General features: G+C 38.5%; 2 protein-coding genes across 23 annotated transcripts in view; one reads left to right on the forward strand and one right to left on the reverse strand.

The window, feature by feature from the left end:
- madd (MAP-kinase activating death domain) overlaps positions 1-10,458 on the forward strand; it is an 82,205-nt gene extending 71,747 nt beyond the window's left edge. For 14 of the 22 annotated variants that reach the window (XM_049598510.1, XM_049598502.1, XM_049598539.1 and 11 more), the window contains 2 exons: positions 2,090-2,136; positions 5,841-10,458. In XM_049598510.1, coding sequence (XP_049454467.1) covers positions 2,090-2,136; positions 5,841-5,954 — 161 coding nt within the window. In that variant the 3' untranslated portion in view covers positions 5,955-10,458. The remainder of the gene's footprint in view (positions 1-2,089; positions 2,137-5,840) is intronic. The other 8 variants (XM_049598571.1, XM_049598569.1, XM_049598591.1 and 5 more) reach the window with 1 other exon arrangement.
- Positions 10,459-10,961: 503 nt separating this feature from the next.
- Positions 10,962-20,223, reverse strand: part of bbox1 (butyrobetaine (gamma), 2-oxoglutarate dioxygenase (gamma-butyrobetaine hydroxylase) 1) — a 41,240-nt gene continuing 31,978 nt past the window's right edge. Inside the window, exons 5-8 of the mRNA XM_049598741.1 lie at positions 19,709-19,814; positions 19,337-19,533; positions 17,808-17,974; positions 10,962-13,628 (exon numbers count right to left, since the gene is read on the reverse strand). Coding sequence (XP_049454698.1) covers positions 13,468-13,628; positions 17,808-17,974; positions 19,337-19,533; positions 19,709-19,814 — 631 coding nt within the window. The 3' untranslated portion in view covers positions 10,962-13,467. The remainder of the gene's footprint in view (positions 13,629-17,807; positions 17,975-19,336; positions 19,534-19,708; positions 19,815-20,223) is intronic.

The following is a 20,223-nucleotide window of genomic DNA, read 5'->3' on the forward strand; positions in this document are numbered from 1 at the left end:
AGCAATGACAGTTGCACTGTGTGCTCTTTAAGCTAGGTGTAAGATCGAGCCCTAACGGTTAAGTTTGCTGATATTCTATAATTTTTTTCGTATTGTTGACAAATCCAATGAAAAAAAGTAAAAATAAATCAGTGCCATAGAGCTTTTAGAAATGCATCAATGAACACAGAAACTGGAGTTTATTTTGACTCAGTCCCACAGTCACTGTCCTGCAAGCACTAAATGTGTATTAATCCACCACTGAAAATAGTCCCTGATAAACGCATTATTTATTTCTGTTTGAGTATTTGATTAACCCTTTGGAACCTGAGCAAATTGGCTCGGTTTCCTTCAAAAACATGGGAAAACGGCAATGAACAACAGATGGATAAATGACCCAAAAAATCAGCAAGAATTTAGTAAAAAGTTAAAATTAATTAACAACAAAAAAATAAGGAAAAAAGAACGAAAGTTAAAACCAACAAACAACAAGGAGATGACCTGGAGAAAGAGCTTAAAAAAACATAATAATTCCGTAATATTATTTTAGAAATATAATGATAATTATAAACATTGGTTTTTCCCTTAAGATAATTTTCAAAATCTACTAATTTTTTCCAATTTGTGGAACATTTCTCATCAAGTTACTTTTTGCTTTTTTCTCCATGTTTTTGAAAGGATTGCGCCAATTTGCTCAACGTTTAAAGGTATGAAAACTTGCGAAGGGCATCTGAAAAGTGACGTCGCTTCAGGTTTCAAAGGTTTAAAACCACAATGCCCAACAAGTACCAGATGCAACAACAACACTCGCACAATTTTAAATATTTCACCAAGCTGTACACTGATTTTAAGTTAGCTGGAAAATAAAGACCAGTTATTGAACTTAAGAGAAGAATAAGAAGTAGTTTTAGCTCTTAAAATCATCCTTAAACACCAGATTTATCTACACGTTGACAGAAAAAAAAAACCTTGATCTGTAAGTTATACGTTTCATAGGTGCAGAGAAGAGAGCACTAAAGATTTGTTGTCGAGGCTGCCTCTGCTGAGCAGGAGTGAAAGGGTCAGTGCACTGTTTACATGTCTATGACAGTCAGAGGCTGAGGTTGAGTGCCAGGCTGGGTTACTGTCGTGTCTCTGTGCTGCTTTTGTAATGTTGCCCTCATCTTTGCCACTATGAAAACCTTCATTCTCCAGCAGGTAAAGTGTTGTCACCTTTCTCCTTTCTTATTCAAACTAAACACAGAGTATTTCCTCACTCGATCCTTTTCACTGGTTATTTTCTTTTTTCTGTACCATGAGTTTTCCTCTGCTTCTGTCATCACTTGCTTTTCATTTCGGAGATCACCCCAGACTCCATCTCTCATTCTCTGGTAGTCTGCCTCTGAATCTCAGCAAGTCGGGGGTCTGTAGAGGGATTTAACATTTCCCAGCCCCCCCTCCTTCATCTGTCCAGATCTCTGCCTCCTCATCTCTTGTATGGGTTCACAGTTACTAATGAAAAGTCAATCTGTCCTGCGGGCAGTGACATGGTCCCGGGTCAAAGGATTTTGGCCTCTCGTAGCTGCTTCTCTGTGATGTCTTTTAACTCTCGGTTCACTGGGGTGGAAAGAGTTGGGGAGGGAAGGTTGTCCTTCTTTTTCCTGCTTTGTTTTATTTCACATTTGAAACTTTACAACCTTTGCAGTCTGTTGTTATAAAATACATTTGTGTTTTTATTTGTCCATTTTGTGGGCCATGAACGTCCCACCAACAGTCACATTTATCACTTTACAGTCCCTTATAAACAGTTTATTACACCAGACTCTGTCCTTTGATAGACTGAAAATCAGTTGAAAAAATAAAGTCTGATCATTTAATTAGTCGGATTTTTTAAACATTTCAACATAAACAGGATTTAACAGCAGCAGACTCCTGCCCTTGTCACCCTCTCTGTCTGAAGTCGAGCGTACTCCTGACTGTTGTGGCAGACTCTTCTTGGCCCACATCCCATTTTACACCTTGTTAAAAGTCCACCCCTGTTGCCCCCCCCCCCCCAAAAGCTCTCAAGCATGAACTCATTAATGTTCCTGCTGCCTTTGAATTCTTTGTTTTGTCTCTTGCATCGGCATAGTTCCTGAAACTAAAGAAGTGGTGATCCACAAGTACAAGACCCCCATGGTGAGTCCTCACGTCTTCTTTTGTCTTCTACCAGTGCATGTCGAGCGCCAGTCACAAGGTGTCCCTCTGATTCAGTCCCCCTGAGACATCTAACATGAGTACAAGTCTGAAAACTGAAGCTCTAACCTCAGTGGAAGCACTTTAACACGTCCTTTATAATGTGTGAACTTAATCACTGAGAGTGAAGCAGTTTAATTCCCTCTGGTCATTAAAGGATTACAGCACCTCCTGAGAGTTTGGCCCTGTAGTCAGCAGTCACCTTACTCATATAACGAGCTGATGGCACCAAAGTTATGTCTCCACTTCATCTTACAGTAAAGCTCCTTTCCTACTCACACTCGCTGACATCAGGATTTTGTATTTAATGCAAAGGTTACGATCGGGGTTCGCTCCCGGGTCAAATGACTCTGCAGTTGTCATGGGTATTCATCAACTCCAGCTCTGATAGGCAGGGATGGAACATGACACCCAGGTGGATGCGCTAATTTTTTGCCAATCTCTGGCACGATGTAACGACATGCTGCCATAAAATCTGTCTGTTTCTGTCCAAGCAGCTCAAACATGGATCCAAACTGGCACTGAGTATAAAAGAGAAATGAATCAGTAACAGATATAAAAAAAGGAGGAACCACTTTCACTCCATGCTGCTTTCTACTGTTTACTAAAACAGTTTTCTGACACATTTATTGCCAATAGACCATGTTTTCCCGTGTTTAAAAAAAACCCTGCATAATAATTATGTTGGGTCATGTTCAGACTGAAAGTAGCACTGATTTACAAACACAAAATGCAAGGGTCTGCACTGGTGTGGATGTGTTAATTAGAAGATGATAAAGAGTTCTGAAGGAAAAAAAAAACAACTAAAGTAATATATTCATGAGTTTGAAGGCTCATCATTTGCCAAACAACTGCACAGTGTTTTATGATTCTCTATACAGGATTTTACAATTCTGGAAAGTAATGAAAAGTTTACAAAGTGCACGTTTTAACCAGAGTTTCAGAAAATTATCAATCCACTACTGAATATTAGGAGTTTGGTAATAGTAAGAAACAGTAGGTGGCTCGAAATCATCTGATTAAAAGAGCGACAGTCAGACTTCAAAACATGTAACAGAAACATGTAGGGGTGTCGCGATTCTCCAAATTCACGAGTTATTTTGACTTTTGATTTAAAGGTCATGATTCACTAATGTTAGACTATCAAGTCTTGATTTGTTAAAGATCAACAGATGATTGGTTTTAATCTGTGACAGCTGTCATTTACATTTTCAAATTCTTCTTTAAAAAATAGAAAAGTGTGATACCACATTAAAGGGAAATTTCGGTTTATTTCAACCTGTCTCCTATCGTCCTAAATTTGTTTCAAGTGACTAGTGACATAAAAATAATAGTTAGCATGTTAGCCGTTAGCCTAGATACAGCCGGGGCGCATAGTAGCGTCAGACCTGTTAAAACGTAAGTGAACGGGCAACCTTCAAGTGCAAAGTTAGTCCACTAAACAAGCTTTTTTCCACAAAGACCGCCTCATATCGTTAGGATAAATGTCAGAGAACATATAGAAAACGACATGTAAACGTGTTGTCTTACCTTACCGGTGTGCTGCCATGTTTGTTTACCATCTAGCTCTGCTTTCCAAAGCGCAGCCGAAATATTGCGAGAACAAGCAGCGATCTCATACCGTGCCTGAAATCTCGTGAGCTCTACATAAAGCCCAGCTGGATACTACTCCAGGTGGAGGTGTCTTGTCCTCGGTCACATCCAGACCTTGAAAATAAGGCTGCAACCGGTCCCATTCCTTGCAACAGAGGCATTCCTCTTCTGTGGGCACTGGGGCACAGCATTCACAGGTACACCACCAATCTCCAGAGCTACGCAGCCTTGCAGCAGCCATTCCTCCTCTCTCGTCCTCTACCTGGTGCGCCTCTCTCTCTCTCCTCCTCCGTTCTTCAATTTCACGAAGCTCTTCGTCAGTGTATTCTGGCTCAAATAAATAAGGGCGGCCATCAAACTCTGCAAAATCAAAGTCGAAGTCTGGCAAAAAGTCAGCCATTATTCTATAAATCTTTCATAAAATAAATGAATGAACTTTTCAGGCTACTGTCCAGTTCTGCCTTCCAGCTGTCGCTGCTTGTTCTCGCGATATTTCGGCCGCGCTTTCAGCAGAGCTAGATGGTAAACAAACATGGCAGCACACCGGTAAGGTAAGACAACACGTTTACATGTCGTTTTCTATATGTTCTCTGACATTTATCCTAACGATATGAGGCGGTCTTTGTGGAAAAAAGCTTGTTTAGTGGACTAACTTTGCACTTGAAGGTTGCCCGTTCACTTACGCTTTAACAGGTCTGACGCTACTATGCACCCCGGCTGTATCTAGGCTAACGGCTAACATGCTAACTATTATTTTTATGTCACTAGTCACTTGAAACAAATTTAGGACGATAGGAGACAGGTTGAAATAAACCAAAATTTCCCTTTAAGGCCATATGGTCAAATTTAAATAATTAATTTAAAATGTAATAACAAGAATTAATTGTCAGTTGGAAACAGAAGCAAAGAGCCACTAGTTGACTGAAGATTTTTGCCATGTGTTATGGTGTTTTATTTATTTTTTGTCTCCACTTAAGCCAACTTTAAGCCAAGTTGGAAATATGCATAAAAACAGGGGGTGGAAATTCACCTACAGTGACATTTAAGGTCCCAGCGGTCTTGTGATCAACTGCAGCACTACACCATGTATTTGATTTTTCAATGTTGTGTGACGTCATCCATCAAAGCAGTGCGATGGAAAATCAAAAAGTGGAGCCAGGTTTGAAATTTCCCTGGGCGACCCTGCAGGTTCTTGTTAGTCTTGGTGCCAGACCCCAGTACTTTAGTTCCCCACTGTGCTGCGCAGCGCAGTCTGAACGCATCCTCCACTTTAACTTAGAGCTCCTAATTCTAAATAGGAATATTTAGCATCTGTCAGAATCAGTTATGTTATAATTTGGTGTTGTTGTTGAGTAAGGTGACGACTGAGAATCGTTAGCACTAAGTGGGGTTAATAGATTACATTTCAATAAATTAAAATGCACTGGTCAGTCAGCGTTTCATCTTTAGGGTTCAGGTCATTTAGGTCAGGGTTTTGCTCTCTGAGAGCACTGCATGGAGAGCACACACGTTTAACAAGCCCTGTGGAGTTGTCTAGTAAACAATGTGTTTACAGTACATGTGTTACATGTGTTTACATATCAGCAGAAGAATCAGCTAACATTCTTTTTCTTATTTTGCACAATGACTGAATATTACATACATTAAAAAGTATTGTATTTCATGTCTCAGTCTGCTGGTGGGCCGTCATGATAAGAGCATGCATGTATAATATGATGTTAATTCCACTACAGAAGAGACTTGATCACTAAAATTAGGTGGATATGACTCGTTATATATCAGCATATATATATCTGCAAAAAATCCAATGTGGTGCATCCCTATTGTGTGTCTTTGAGGTAGCCCTTTACTGACGCCAGCTATCCACCAGCTGAACATCTTGATGCTAGTGCGCAAGATACACACAGGGATACACTCATACAAACATCACTCCATAATATTATATAACTCGTGTGTGACAGTAAATATTTCTCTGGAGTTGTTTTTATCTGTACACAGCTGTGACCTCACACCTGGACCATCATCTTCCTCATGGTTGTTCTTTCCTCCCACAGGCACATCAGATCTGTTACTCGGTCCTCTGCCTTTTCTCCTACGTGGCGGCAGTGAAGGGGAAGGAGGCGGAAGGAAAACCCAAGATTCTGTCACCGCGACCCCTTCCTAGCTAGTCTACGCCCCGCGCCCTTCCCCCTCTCTGCCCCCCCTCCCCCACATCCTCGGTGTGCCTCTCTACTTGAAACGGCATCTCAGCTCTAAAACCACAGACTTCTGACAATCCCTAACTTTACTCTAAGCACACACTTCCTGCTCCCTCCTCTTGTATATACAAGCCTCAACCCTTTTTAGACCCTGTTGTGTAGACGTGTTTAGTCTGTGATGTTGTGTAAATACTTGCAACCCCTCATCGCTGTCGTCCTGATGATTCCAACTAGCTAAATGTTTGCCTGCTCCTTAAGTCGGGAGACTCTCCTCGAGCTCCTCTCCTCAGTGTGAAAGTCTTCTCTTGTTCCTGCTGCCAACCACCCAACTGTTTTTACCGATAGGAGATGTGAGGGATCGCCCCGAGGCACAGAGTGCATGCAGGTCCCGTGCACAGCCTTGACATTCACTACAGAGTAGCCCCCCGCCCTGCCGCTCCCTGCCCGTCTCCAATCGACTGTGTGAGTTATTCTGTGATCTGTGGTTACTGTAAAGTTCCAGTCTGTCCAAGTTTAAACTGGTGAAACATCCAGAGACCCTCTCGTAGTGCGGGACGTCCCATACTGAAAACGCTACTGTATACTGCACCAGAGCACTGCATGTGAACGCTTCTTACAAGTGTTTGAACCCTAAAATAATGTGAGTGTTCTCAGATGTGTTCTCTTGCCCTAGATCGGCCCGCCGGGCTGAATTACTGTTCTAGTTCTACTGTAAAATCTCTCGTCTGTGGTCTGCTGTTATCAATTGCATGTTACTATGAGGATGACAAATAAATATTATATATATTTCTATATATAGTATTTATTTAATATATACATATATTGACTGTACATTTCTCTGGAAAAAAAAATGTTACAAATTGTTGATTTGCTAGATGTGCAATACTTAATGAGTAGTTAGCCATTGCCAGAGCCATGTTTTCTTGAGTTAACTGGCTTCACAGGGTGAAGAATGTAAGAACGTGTTTTTGTTTTTCTATAGTTCATATTGATCGAGGTGAATATGATGACGTCAGTCTGACTGTTTAAAGTTTGTCTTTTTAAGGTAAATCAACTCCAAATCACTTATGGAAAAGAAAACAGCTGCTGTGTTGCTCTCCATGGGTGAAGTGTTTGGAGTGTTTTGCACACAGGCCACGCCCCCAGTCTGTGATGTCACAACAGGTGTCTTTAAACAACAGGTGGTGGAGATGCTGCGCCTAACGTCAGAGATGCTGCAGTATCTTTTCCATTTAAATTCAGCCTCTAAAAGTCGCGTGAAATGTCGTCGGTTGTGTGATGAAGTGGAAACTAAACCAACCTGGCTCAGCTGGTGTAACACCATATTGTGTGTGACTGCAGGGGGCGCTGTTGCACAGACGTTGTCGTATTTCTGTCGTTAAAACAGCTCAGTATTTTTTTATTTTCATATTAGACCACCTGATAAAAGAACTGCAGCGGTGTTGTGTCATGTCCAATCAGATGAATTGAAACCCAGGCCTTCTGTGGCGGCGATGACAAGAAATGATAGCGTATAGTATGAAGCTAACGTTCACGCATCTAAACAAATTTTAGTCTCAGCTATTTCCTGAAGTTTTACCAACCACAATGAGGCCCAGTGATTGACCTGTCCCTGACTCATCCTAAAGTGAGGCTTGAACCTACAGGCGAACTCCCGGACAAACTGGTGGTGACATTTCTCCCTGTGATTTCTCCTCTTTCTGTGCCCACACTTAGGTCTCCGTTTCCCTGTGTGCAGGCCCCAGGTTCAAATCTGCACGTTTACTTCACATCAAACCATACAAAGAAAAAAACGCAGCAATGTTAAAACCACGTTCGGTCTAATCGAGGAATTCGACTCTTAATGACGTCACTACAAGGCCACCAGCGGATGTAACATCGGGATTGACGAGGTTTCCTCCTCATTGTGCCGACACTACTTGAACGCAGCGTGAGCGATATGTTCAGTCTGTCCTTCAGTCTTTACAACAGGTCAGCAGTTTCTTCAGTTTCCAGGTGCAGGGTCACATTTTCTGATGGCCTTTGTTAGAAATAGTGACCTATTGTCTGCCGTGCCTCTGTTGACCTGCATCTGGAAATTTAGAAATACTCACGTCTCATTGGCCTTCACCCCTCGCCGGTTATAAAGACTGAAGGATACCAGAGGAAAACTCTCGACGGTTAAGTCACAAATTTGAACATGTGACCCTGCTGTGTCTGAAGTTTAAAAAATATTTTAACATTACCAGAGCTGCATCTAACAGTCTTTCTTTATTATCTAGGAATCTGCCGACTATTTCCACGATTAATTAAATAATATTTTGTCTATTAAATGTTAAGAAATAAGTGAAAAATTCTTTCATAATTACCAAGAACCCAGAGACATTTTCAGGTTTACTTGCAGCACCCAGGTCAGTAGTCACAGGTATTTATCAGCTCCAGCTCTGATCGGCTACGAACAGCACTGATGGAAATGCGACACCCAGGTGGACGCACCGATTTAGGCCCCTTGCGAGATGCAATGATGGGCCGCATACAAATACCGTCCGTCTCTGCCCACCGGTGCTCGAATATCAATCCAGATTAAGTCAGCACGGAGTTTGAAGGAGAGACTGATTTAGTAAGAGATATACAAAACTACTGACCTGTTTTATGGCCCGTCTGTGACATCACAGGTGACACACCGCTAAACATGTCTACTCACCTGCAAGAACTATGTACACAGCTCTCAGTTTACTGGCAGTAGAAAACTTCACACTCTATCACAGTGGTTCCCAACTGGTTCAGATGTCTCCTTAGTCATTAGTTCAAGGTCCACACAGTTTAATATACTCAGCGCCACACTTGCATTTGGCCACGTCGTCGAGGTTGTTTGCTGTCTGTTAGTCACTCACTCTACAACAGGAAACTGCACTTCAAAATAATGTGTTTTAGAAAGTTGACACACTTGCGAGTCACTCGTGGTCCACTCATAACGCATCCACAACCCACTTTTTGTCTCACAATTTAGAAACTCAAAGCAACAAATGTGACATTTCTGCTTGAGAAATGACTAAATCATTTATTTAAATATCACAATAGTTTGCAATTAAATTTCTTTCAATCAGGTTACCAACTAATTGTGTGGCTCTAATTAATAATTAATTAATTGGTGTGACAGTATCCAGGCAACAGTTCCTCCTGCTGTCATCCTAAAAGTAGAAAAATCCAAAAACAATGCAGTTAACTTTAATAGAAAACAAAGAGAACCAGTGCATTGTGGGTAAATAAAAGGGACTTAAACTGTCACGTCTTGGTCGCAGAATCTGGTGTAACAGCAGAACTGAAGGAAACAGCACTTCAAAATAAAAGCTCTGTGCCAGAAATTAACAGTACCTGAAAATTAAGTGTGTTTTTTACAAACTTGACACGTTTGCGAGTCACTTGTGGTCAATTCAGAGTGGATCTGCGACCCTTTTTTGGACCACGACGCACCAGTTTGGAACCACTGCTGATCATAAGTGACAAAAAAAGCAACAGTCTCCCACTGAAAAAAGATTGAACCAGCAAATGTGACAATTTCTGCTTGAGAAATGACTCATAATAGTTTGCGATTACTTTTATTTTGATCGACTAATCGTGCAGCTCTAATACCAAACACCACTTGTAGAAAGTGTGACGACATCCATGCACCAGTTCCTCCTGCTGTCACCTAAACGTAGAGGAATCCAAAAATTATGCCATTAACTAGAGAATAAAGAGAACCAGTGCATTTTGGGTATATAAAGAGGACTTGGTCACAGACTCTGGTGTAACAGCAGGTCATGTTTTGGAGCAGCCAAGGATTTAAACACCTGTTTTCTCATCACAGACTGGGCTGTGACAAACGTACAAAACCCTCCGAACACAGCAGCAGCAGCAGCAGCAGCAGCAGCAGCAGTTTTCCGCCCTGTGATTGGTCGTTGAGCTGTGTTGAAGCCTAACAGCTGTGGTCACCTGCTCCCAGAGGAGATCCAGTCTTCGATGTGTCTGTTCTGTGATCGTAGAGAACAGTTGGTCCGATCGCCGGCCCTGTAAATTCACAGTGAGCGTGCGTGTGTGTGGGTTTGTGTGTGCTTGTGCGTCCGTGTGGTGAACAGTTTCTCCAGATGAGCAATATATCGGTACAGCTATATCACTGGAAGATGTTTCTTTTTGATTCTGACATGCTTGTAATTTTTTAGTGATTTAACTGTGTGGAGGGAAACAATGAGCAGGATGTTCAGACGGTGCACAACTCCATCTGAAGCATCTCTGAATGGGTCTGGGGACGGGACACAGCTCTTTATGCTTGAGTTAAAAAGGACATTTTTTTAAACTGGAGTATTGCAACTCATCTCTGTCATTGTGCGAGCCGGCTGCTGTAACCAGAGGGAATAAATGAAATGAGATGCCAGGTGTAAGTATTCCAGTATTTGAAAAAGTATTTATAGAATATGTACAGCTTTGGCAATATAATAAAGTTATCGCAAATAAAGCTCAGCGAAGTTCATCGTCCTTTTATGGAGAAAAAAAACACCTAACAACCATTCAAAGATTTAAGACTGGAGGAACTTTATTATTAAATATGCAAAATGAAAAACCGATCAGAGCTAAGTTTAATCAGGCTCATCACTGTGAGCACGTCTGAGCCTGATTGTTTCTGCATCAGGAAGTACATTCATGTCTGTTTTTAGGTTACATACCAATTAAATAAGGTGGGAGAGAAGAAGAAAATGCAAATTGTTTTTCAGTAACAGCAGATTGGAGCAAATCAATCACAAACTGGCCGTGTGGAAACATGAGCACATTGTGCTGCTTGATGACATCATAGAAACAGTTCATGGGGATTTAAAGGATCAGTTTACTGCAATTACAAAGACTTACTCATCACTTAACCCTGTATCCATGGAGATAGTTTGGGATTTTGGATGCTTTTTTTGATTTAACGTATGCTGCTTGACAACTTCCTGTTACTCTGGATAATCCATAGAACCCGCCAATAGTTTTACCAGGAACTTTTTTTGTTTGGTAGTAGTAGTGAGATCTGTGGATCATCCAGATAATCTGAGCGTCATTTATGAAAAGATGAGTCGCTGTTTAGTTTTTGGAGTGTGATTTTTCAATTCTTTGTGCACCATTGATAATATTCAGGTGTTTGCAGGAGTTCCAAAAATGTTTTGTCACTGTCCGCTGAAAATGACGAACGTTAGGATACTTCTTTTCAATGACTGCATTTCAGACGGAACTGCCAACTTGTTACACTCCGTTTCCATCTTCAGTCTCACATTACGTCCACTTAATCGTCCACTTTCAGGCATTTTATACCAATGTATCCGTCTGAATCTTACATCATTTTGACCCTTTGAAACCTGGAGGGACATCACCTTTTTTTTTCTTGTGCTGCTTTCAGACGCTTTTTGTGAATCTTTAAACCTTAAACGCTGAGCTAATTTGTGCAATTCCTTTTAAAAAATATGGGAAAACTGCAACAAACAACTTGATAAGAGATGTTCCACAAATTGCAAAAAAAAAAATAGTAGATTTAGAAAATTATTTTAAAAAGCTAAGGGAAAACTATATTTTTTCGATTTTAATTTTCTCTTTTTACGAATTTCTTGCCTTTTTTTTCCCGGTCATTCCCACTTTTGTTGCTCATAGTCTTCATGCCTCTCATGTCCCTTAAATTGCAGAAAAGGGAAAAAAAAAGATTAAAAAAAATTTAAAAACAAAAAAATAGGGGGGAAAAAAGAAAAAAGCTAGAGAAAAACTAATAAATAATTATTATAATTAGATTATTTTAATTTCCTTGTCTTCTTGTTTGTTGTGAACTTTTTTTTTTTTTAACAAATGTTCTTGTTTTTAATTTTTTCTTTTTCCTACTTTCTTGCTATTTTATTGGTTCATTTCTTCTTTGGTTGCTCGTTGCCTTCTTACAATGTTTTTAAATGAAATCAAGCCAGTGTGCTCAGGTTTCAAAGAGTTAAGTCCAAACTGATGCGTCCCGTCTCACTGCTTGATGGCGTTAGTCCCCCGCGCGGTCCATTGGATCGTCATGGTGCCAAACTAATGACTCAGCTCAGTGTAGCAGGCGGATGCAAACATTTGGACCCAGGCAGCATGACTCAGCACTGAGACGCACCAGCTGTGGGTAAGTTTAAATGAAGCCTAGTTTGAGGGGTCATGTCTGACATTAATCGTCTGTAGGTAATTCGCCTACCTTTGTGTTTTAGACAGATATTTTCAGAAATCGACCACAGGAAGTGAAAATGTTTTTTTCTGCCACAGTGAGTGTGTTTACATGCACATTAATTTTCCACTATAAGTCCGAATATGATAATATTCCAAAATTGATACAGGTCATGTAAACAGCATTATAAATTCAGATATTCCACATTCAGACATGGGATATGCTGAAACTGAATATTTAGTGCATGGAAACATCCTCAGTGTGTGTGGACCTAATACCAAGAGTAGCTCCGATAAACCTTAGGTCGCTGTGGTGCACCCAAACATCAACACAACTTACAGTCTTTTCCCTCAGTGTGGACTGTAGCTGGTTTAATGGGCTCCCTCAGTTGATCTGGTTTTCAGTGGGCAGCGACTGAATCCCAAACTTTGTGTCAAGCAGAGAAGCAGACGCGTCTTTGTAATTTGGTTCAACTGACCCTTTAAATTAACAGATACTTCACACTTGTTCTAGCGCAGCTACTGCACTGCAGCTTTAAGGCCATTTTTAATTCAGACTGCGAACAGAATTCTACAGAATGAAGGAAGAGTCAAGGACACCACACTGTGTGTAGGCAGGAGGCACAGGGTTGAACAGCAGAGGTAGCACAGTAGTGTAGTAGGAGATAAGAAGAAGAAACTTTGACATGAGGGCTCTGTGTGAAATCACTCCCATGTTCACTGCTCTCTATATACACACACTCAACACTTCACTATACACTGCAGTGAGCTCTAATGCCATCAGATATCATCAAACCAAATGTCAGACGTGATTATAGCTGTTAGACAGTCAACAGGGAGTCATCTCAAGCAGCCAGGTCAAGAACTGAGAATAATGAACCAGCTTTAAAAACGCATACATTACATAATATAAACACAATGTGGCATTTTCAGAAATGTATAAAAACCCATTTCATTAAATTTAAGCTTATAAAATTTGTCACTATGACTGAATACAAACCACCTTTTTAATTTAAAAGCAAGGTGTCGTGAATAATAATAATCATTGCATTGAAGTGTTGCTTTAAGTTACATGTTTGAGAAGTTTCTGTCATCATTTAAAGTTTACAGATATTGGAAAGTAAATTATTGTTGCTTAATTCATGATTTCATGCCTGACTCCTTCAGAGTCAGAGACTGAGCTCTCGACCTGTTGTCAGACATGTCAGTATCTTTGCACTTCGCCCTCAGCGCTTTAAGAGCATCATTTAGCTGAGCTCACAGTGTCAAGCCACCCAGCACTGTTTAGATTCCAGCTTTTTAAATTTGGCTGTGGAGCTCAAATGTTCCCGTGGACCGAGCTGCGCAGTATCCGGAGGCGAGACATGACTTCATCCCAGTCCAGGTAGGCTCCCTCAAGGTGTCGCAACCTGTCAGGGCTGCTGATGTACGGCCTCCGTCCGTGCAGCAGGCGCCAGTTATCAAAGGTCACGATGTCACCTGAAACAAGACAACACCCAAAGATCAAGTTATGATGCTCGATTATGACATTTTTTTCACGACATACTATACTATGACGTTTTTCATGATTTTTTTACAACATACTATACTATGACGTTTTTCATGTTTTTTTCACGTCATACTATACTATGACGTTTTTCGTGATTTTTTCACGTCATACTATGACGTTTTTCATGATTTTTTTAACGTTATACTATACTGTGACGTTTTTCATGATTTTTTTTTACGCATATGATACTATGACGTTTTTTCAGGATTTTTCCCGACATACTATACTATACGGAAGCCCTGAAAGGCAAGGTGAAAAAAAAAAAAAAAACGGGGCAATGTCAAAGTTTATCTCGTACGTACGGGATATTAAGTCATACGTATGAGATATTAAGTCATACGTACGAGATATTAAGTCATACGTACGAGATATTAAGTCATACGTACGAGATAAGTCGCAATTATTTTTTTTTTTCACTTTGCCTTTCAGGGGCACTGGCCCAGTTATTTTGGAGGGGAAAAAAAAAATGAAACGACAGGTTTTACCTTCTCAGTTACTTTGACTACAAATACCTGCTGTAAACCATAATGGGACAGAGAGATTTCTCCATAAAATATTTATATGACATAATTCTATATAGAATTATGTCATATAAATAATGGGACAGAGAGATTTCTCCATAAAATATTTATATGACATAATTCTATATAGAATTATAATTTTGACTTAGTAAGTCATAATTTTGACTTAGTATCTCATTATTTTGACTTACTATCTCATTATTTTGACTTATTAGATCTTATTTTTTTCCATCAAGTGGCAGAAATCTACGGAAGCCCTGAAAGGCAAGGTGTCATAACATAATTCTATATAGAATTATGTTATGACATAATTCTATATAGAATTATGTCATATAAATATTTTATGGAGAAATCTCTCTGTCCCATTATGGTTTACAGCAGGTATTTGTAGTCAAAGTAACTGAGAAGGTAAAACCTGTCGTTTCATTTTTTTTTTCCCCTCCAAAATAACTGGGCCAGTGCCCCTGAAAGGCAAAGTGAAAAAAAAAAATAATTGCGACTTATCTCGTACGTATGACTTAATATCTCGTACGTATGACTTAATATCTCGTACGTATGACTTAATATCTCATACGTATGACTTAATATCCCGTACGTACGAGATAAACTTTGACATTGCCCCGTTTTTTTTTTTTTTTTCACCTTGCCTTTCAGGGCTTCCGTACGTAATACTATGACGTTTTTCAGGATTTTTTTACGGCATATGATACTATGACATTTTTCAGGATTTTTCCCAACATAGTATACTATGACATTTTTCATGTCACACTATACAATGACATTTTTCATGTTTTTTTCACGACATACTATGACGTTTTTCAGGATTTTTTTTTTACGACATATTATACTATGACGTTTTTCAGGATTTTTCCCGACATAGTATACTATAACGTTTTTCAGGATTTTTTTCACAACATACTATACTATGACGTTTTTCAGGATTTTGTTTTTACGACATATTATACTATGACGTTTTTCAGGATTTTTCCCGACATAGTATACTATGACGTTTTTCAGGATTTTTTTCACAACATACTATACCATGACATTTTTCAGGATTTTTTTCTTACGACATATTATACTATGACGTTTTTCATGATTTTTTCACGACATACTATGACGTTTTTCATGTTTTTTTCACGACATACTATACTATGATGTTTTTCATTATTTTTTACGACATACTATACTACAAAGTTTTTCATGATTTTTTACGACATACTATACTACGAAGTTTTTCATGATTTTTTCACGTCATTCTATACTATGACGTTTTTCATGATTTTTTACGACATATTATACTACGAAATTTTTCATGATTTTTTTTACAACATACTATACTATGACGTTTTTCAGGATTTTTTCACAACATACTATACTATGTTTTTCATGGTTTTTTTACGACATACTATACTATGAAGTTTTTCATGATTTTTTTCACGACATACTATACTATGACGTTTTTCGTGATTTTTTCACGTCATACTATGACATTTTTCATGATTTTTTTAACGTTATACTATACTGTGACGTTTTTCATGATTTTTTTTACGCATATGATACTATGACGTTTTTCAGGATTTTTCCCGACATACTATACTATGACGTTTTTCAGGATTTTTTTACGTCATATGATACTATGACGTTTTTCAGGATTTTTTTACGTCATATGAAACTATGACGTTTTTCAGGATTTTTCCCAACATAGTATACTATGACATTTTTCATGTCATACTATACTATGACATTTTTCATGTTTTTTTTACGACATACTATGACGTTTTTCAGGATTTTTTTTTTTACGACATATTATACTATGACGTTTTTCAGGATTTTTTTCACAACATACTATACTATAACGTTTTTCAGGATTTTGTTTTTACGACATATTATACTATGACGTTTTTCAGGATTTTTTAACGTTATACTATAATATGACGTTTTTCATGAGTTTTTTTTCACGACATCCTATACTATGACATTTTTCAGGATTTTTTTTTCTTACGACATATTATACTATGACGTTTTTCATGTTTTTTTCACGACATACTATACTATGATGTTTTTCATGTTTTTTTACGACATACTATGACGTTTTTCATGTTTTTTTCACAACATACTATACTATGATGTTTTTCATGTTTTTTTCACAACATACTATACTATGATGTTTTTCATGATTTTTTTACAACATATTATACTATGATGTTTTTCATGTTTTTTTCACGACATACTATACTATGATGTTTTTCATGATTTTTTCACGACATGCTATGACGTTTTTCGGGATTTTTTTACGACATATTATACTATGACATTTTTCCTGATTTTTTTTTTACGACACATTATACTATGACATTTTTCATGATTTTTTCACGACATACTATACTATGATGTTTTTCCTGATTTTTTTCACGTCATACTATACTGTGACGTTTTTCATGATTTTTTTTCATGACATAGTATATTCCAATGTTTTTCTTGATTTTTTCTACGTCATACTATACTATGATGTGCTGCATGTCTTTTATGTGCTATGTGTAAGTGCTATATAAATAAAGTTTATTATTATCATTAATATTATATTTCTGTCAACACACTATAATATCACTTTTTTTTAATAATATTTTTACGTCACAGTATTCTATGACATTTGTTATGGTATTTTTACGTCATACCATGCTTTGACATTTTAGATTATTTTTTTTAAGCATATTATACCACGACATTCTTATGATATTTTTATGGAATACTATACAATGACTTTTCTTAATTATATTTTGAGGGTATACTATCCTATGAAATCTTTAATGAATTTCTTATGACATACTATGTAATGATGTTTTTTCCCAAAACAATGTAACACTACTCTGTGTGATAAATAGTTTTTTTCTTCTAAAAATGTCATAGTACAGCATGCCATTTGAATATCCTAAAATATTTCTTGGTACAGCATGCAATGCAAATTTCATAAAAAATGTCGCAGTATAGCACGTATAAAAATTTTTTGTTAAAAACATGGACAGTATAGCTGTGATGGCCACTGAAGTGCTGAATTAGTTGTGGTTTACCAGTGACAGTCACAGTGTCCAACAGTGAAATTTTTTGAAAAGTTCTTTGGTGTAAGGCTGGCACTAGTTAGGGAACAACAAACTTGTTTGAAGTATCTCAAGGACGCGTCATCAGGATGGATGCTTTTCAACATGGAGGCTCGAGCCCTGAATGCTGCTGTCGATACGCCGTCTCCCTACTAATGGCACCATCCTGCTACACTTTGTTGTCCTTAATGTCTTGTACAATACTGTCACATCAAGTCTGTCGCTTGATGCTTCAGACTGTGTGCTGAGCAGGGATTATTTAGAGTGGGTCACACCACACTTTGAGGTAATTTGATTCGGGTCACAGTGACATAGATGACTCAGAAGTCACTGTGACCTTGATAATGACAAAGATGTTGCTGTTCATCACTGTATCAGTTCATGTTCTTTTTGTTTTGGTATTCTTAACTGTGATTTGAGGGCTCTACAGATATGCTTTTGTCATATGTGTTATGCCCTATTGGGGAAGTTTTGAGAGGCGCACACTGACCTGGGTTCATGATGTAAGTGACCACGTTCTCTGGTCGGTTCATGATGTCCACATAGGCCCTCAGTGCTCTGTAGAAGGGCTGCACCTGATGCAGGGGGACGTCCAGCACCGAATCTCTGGTGGCGTTGTTGTAGTTTATCCTCAGAACTCGACCCTCAGCATTAACGCTGCTCAGAGAAGAGGAAGGACAAAGACAAAATAACATGACTCATCAGTTTTGAGCTGAAAAAAGTGAGATGAAATTTATGAGATGCTTAACATAAAATGAAATGGCAACAACTGTGATAACTGATAAATCACTGAAGGCAAATATCAAGCAAACATGTGAAACTCACTTGTCAGGCTGCAACTAAGGATTACTTTTATAAAATATTTATTATCATTGTCATTATTATTATTATTATTATTATTATAAGTTGTAGTAGAAGTATTGTGGTATAATCTTCATTTGGTACATTAAGTGTCAGAAAATATTGAGAAAGAAACTGAGGTGATTTGTTTAATGTCCAAAATAAAAGGTACACAGTTTAATATCACAGTGGCATATTTAAATATTCACTTTCGAGTAGCAATGTGCACGACTAACTGTTTGAACATTGCTACCCTCATTTGTTGGTACCAGAAATACTAGTTGGTTAAACTTATTATGAAAATTATTATTATTTTAAATGATTGCATTCACCCAATGAAAATGTCATTATTTCCTAAAGATTTATTTTCCTAAAGAATTTTGTTTCCAATAAATGTTTTTGGTAACTTTTGTTTGGTGAGTCGTCATGTTTTGTTAGATAACATGCAATGTTATGATGATGTGCTGCACATTTCCACGGCATTTAAAAGATGATTTGGTTAATGCGAAATGTGATTAACAACATCAAATTACTCTTATAATAAACAAAATCTTTTCTAGACAATTTTTAACCTCATAAATCATTAATTTTAAGTGTTTTTTTAATTTTAGACGAGACGATGAAGTTTAACATCCCTACATTTAAGAAGCTCAAACAATAGTTTTATGCATTTCTTTTTAAAATATCTACTCATATTATGAATTAACAAAATTGTTGCAGATCATTTTTCTGTTGCCTGATTAAACTACTGAAAATATTAATTTGATTCCTGCCTTTTACCCATAAAATATTTGAAAGGCATAATTTATTGCACGGGCATGATTAGTTGAAAAGATTATATTTGATCACATCAATGCTCAAGGCAAACTAGGTGGCCAAAAGTATATGGACATGAACATTACACCCAAATGTGGATGCTGAACATCTAACACCAACATAGTGATTATGATCCTGCAGATATAACACTCTTCATGGTTTGGATATAATACTTCTGAACAGCAGATGGCAGTGTCCCATTTCAAATCACAAACACAAACTCCACTGCATATTTCTCTTAAAATGCAAGTCAATACAATTTTAGCGAGGTCTGATCTTTGCTTCACTCAGAGATGGTACGTGTGTGTATGTGCGTGAGAATTAAAACAACAACAGGTTATCTGACAGCTCATCTCCACTTACTCGATGATGCACTTCTTGGACTGCAGCATGAAGTCACAGTAGTCCGTCCCCGTGTCGGTGAAGTCCACATGGAGCGAGGTGAGCACCCTGAAGGCCTCTGGGTCTTCTCTCTGCAGCAGCTCGGCCATGTGGAAGCCGTCCACCACCTCGCTCTCCCCTCCCTCCTCAGCCTGGTTGATGCAGTGCAGAAACTGCACCTACAGCACACACATGCCGCACAAATGCCCGTTTTACAACTCTTGCAGCACGAAAGCCGAATGCCAGCAGTTGAAACAAACTTATAAAAGCAGCACATAAATGCATAAGTGATAGCATATCTGTTGAGTGCAGCTTGATCCTCTAAATAGACTGTATAAGTCAGATTTTACTCACTCCAGGTGCAAAGTGCAATGCAGGGTAGTCTGTATGGAGACTGAGCCTTCCTGAAGTGTAGGCCACATTGTTTGCCATGTATTTATCCTGGACCTGCCATGTGTGCCTGGAGACAGAGATAACATTCATTAATAAACTCCATGTTAATTATTTAACTATGGATTTGGAAGATAAGCAGCGACAATTAGGCTGTGTGGAGAAAAGGATGAGATGACATGAACTTTGCAGGGATCCCTGAGGGGGAAACTGGGCAGCAGCGCAGGAATGCTTAGTCTGTAGTCTCTGAAGTGGATACTTCATTTAGATGCAGAAGGAGTCGAGCACTAATGAGGTAAAGTTATCTTCCATGTTCTGTTTGCATGCCTCGTTTGGATGCCCGACTCGTAAAACGGTCTAGTTTCTCTGATGGCAGGACTTCAGCTTTAGTCTGCAGTGTCTTTACTTCCAGCAGTATGAGCTCATCCGCTGGCAGTGGAAAAGCTTTACGCTCCAAACCTCTGTTCTGACTGAGTGCA

This window comes from Epinephelus fuscoguttatus, linkage group LG2, assembly GCF_011397635.1.
Source record: "Epinephelus fuscoguttatus linkage group LG2, E.fuscoguttatus.final_Chr_v1".
Taxonomy (NCBI): domain Eukaryota; kingdom Metazoa; phylum Chordata; class Actinopteri; order Perciformes; family Serranidae; genus Epinephelus; species Epinephelus fuscoguttatus.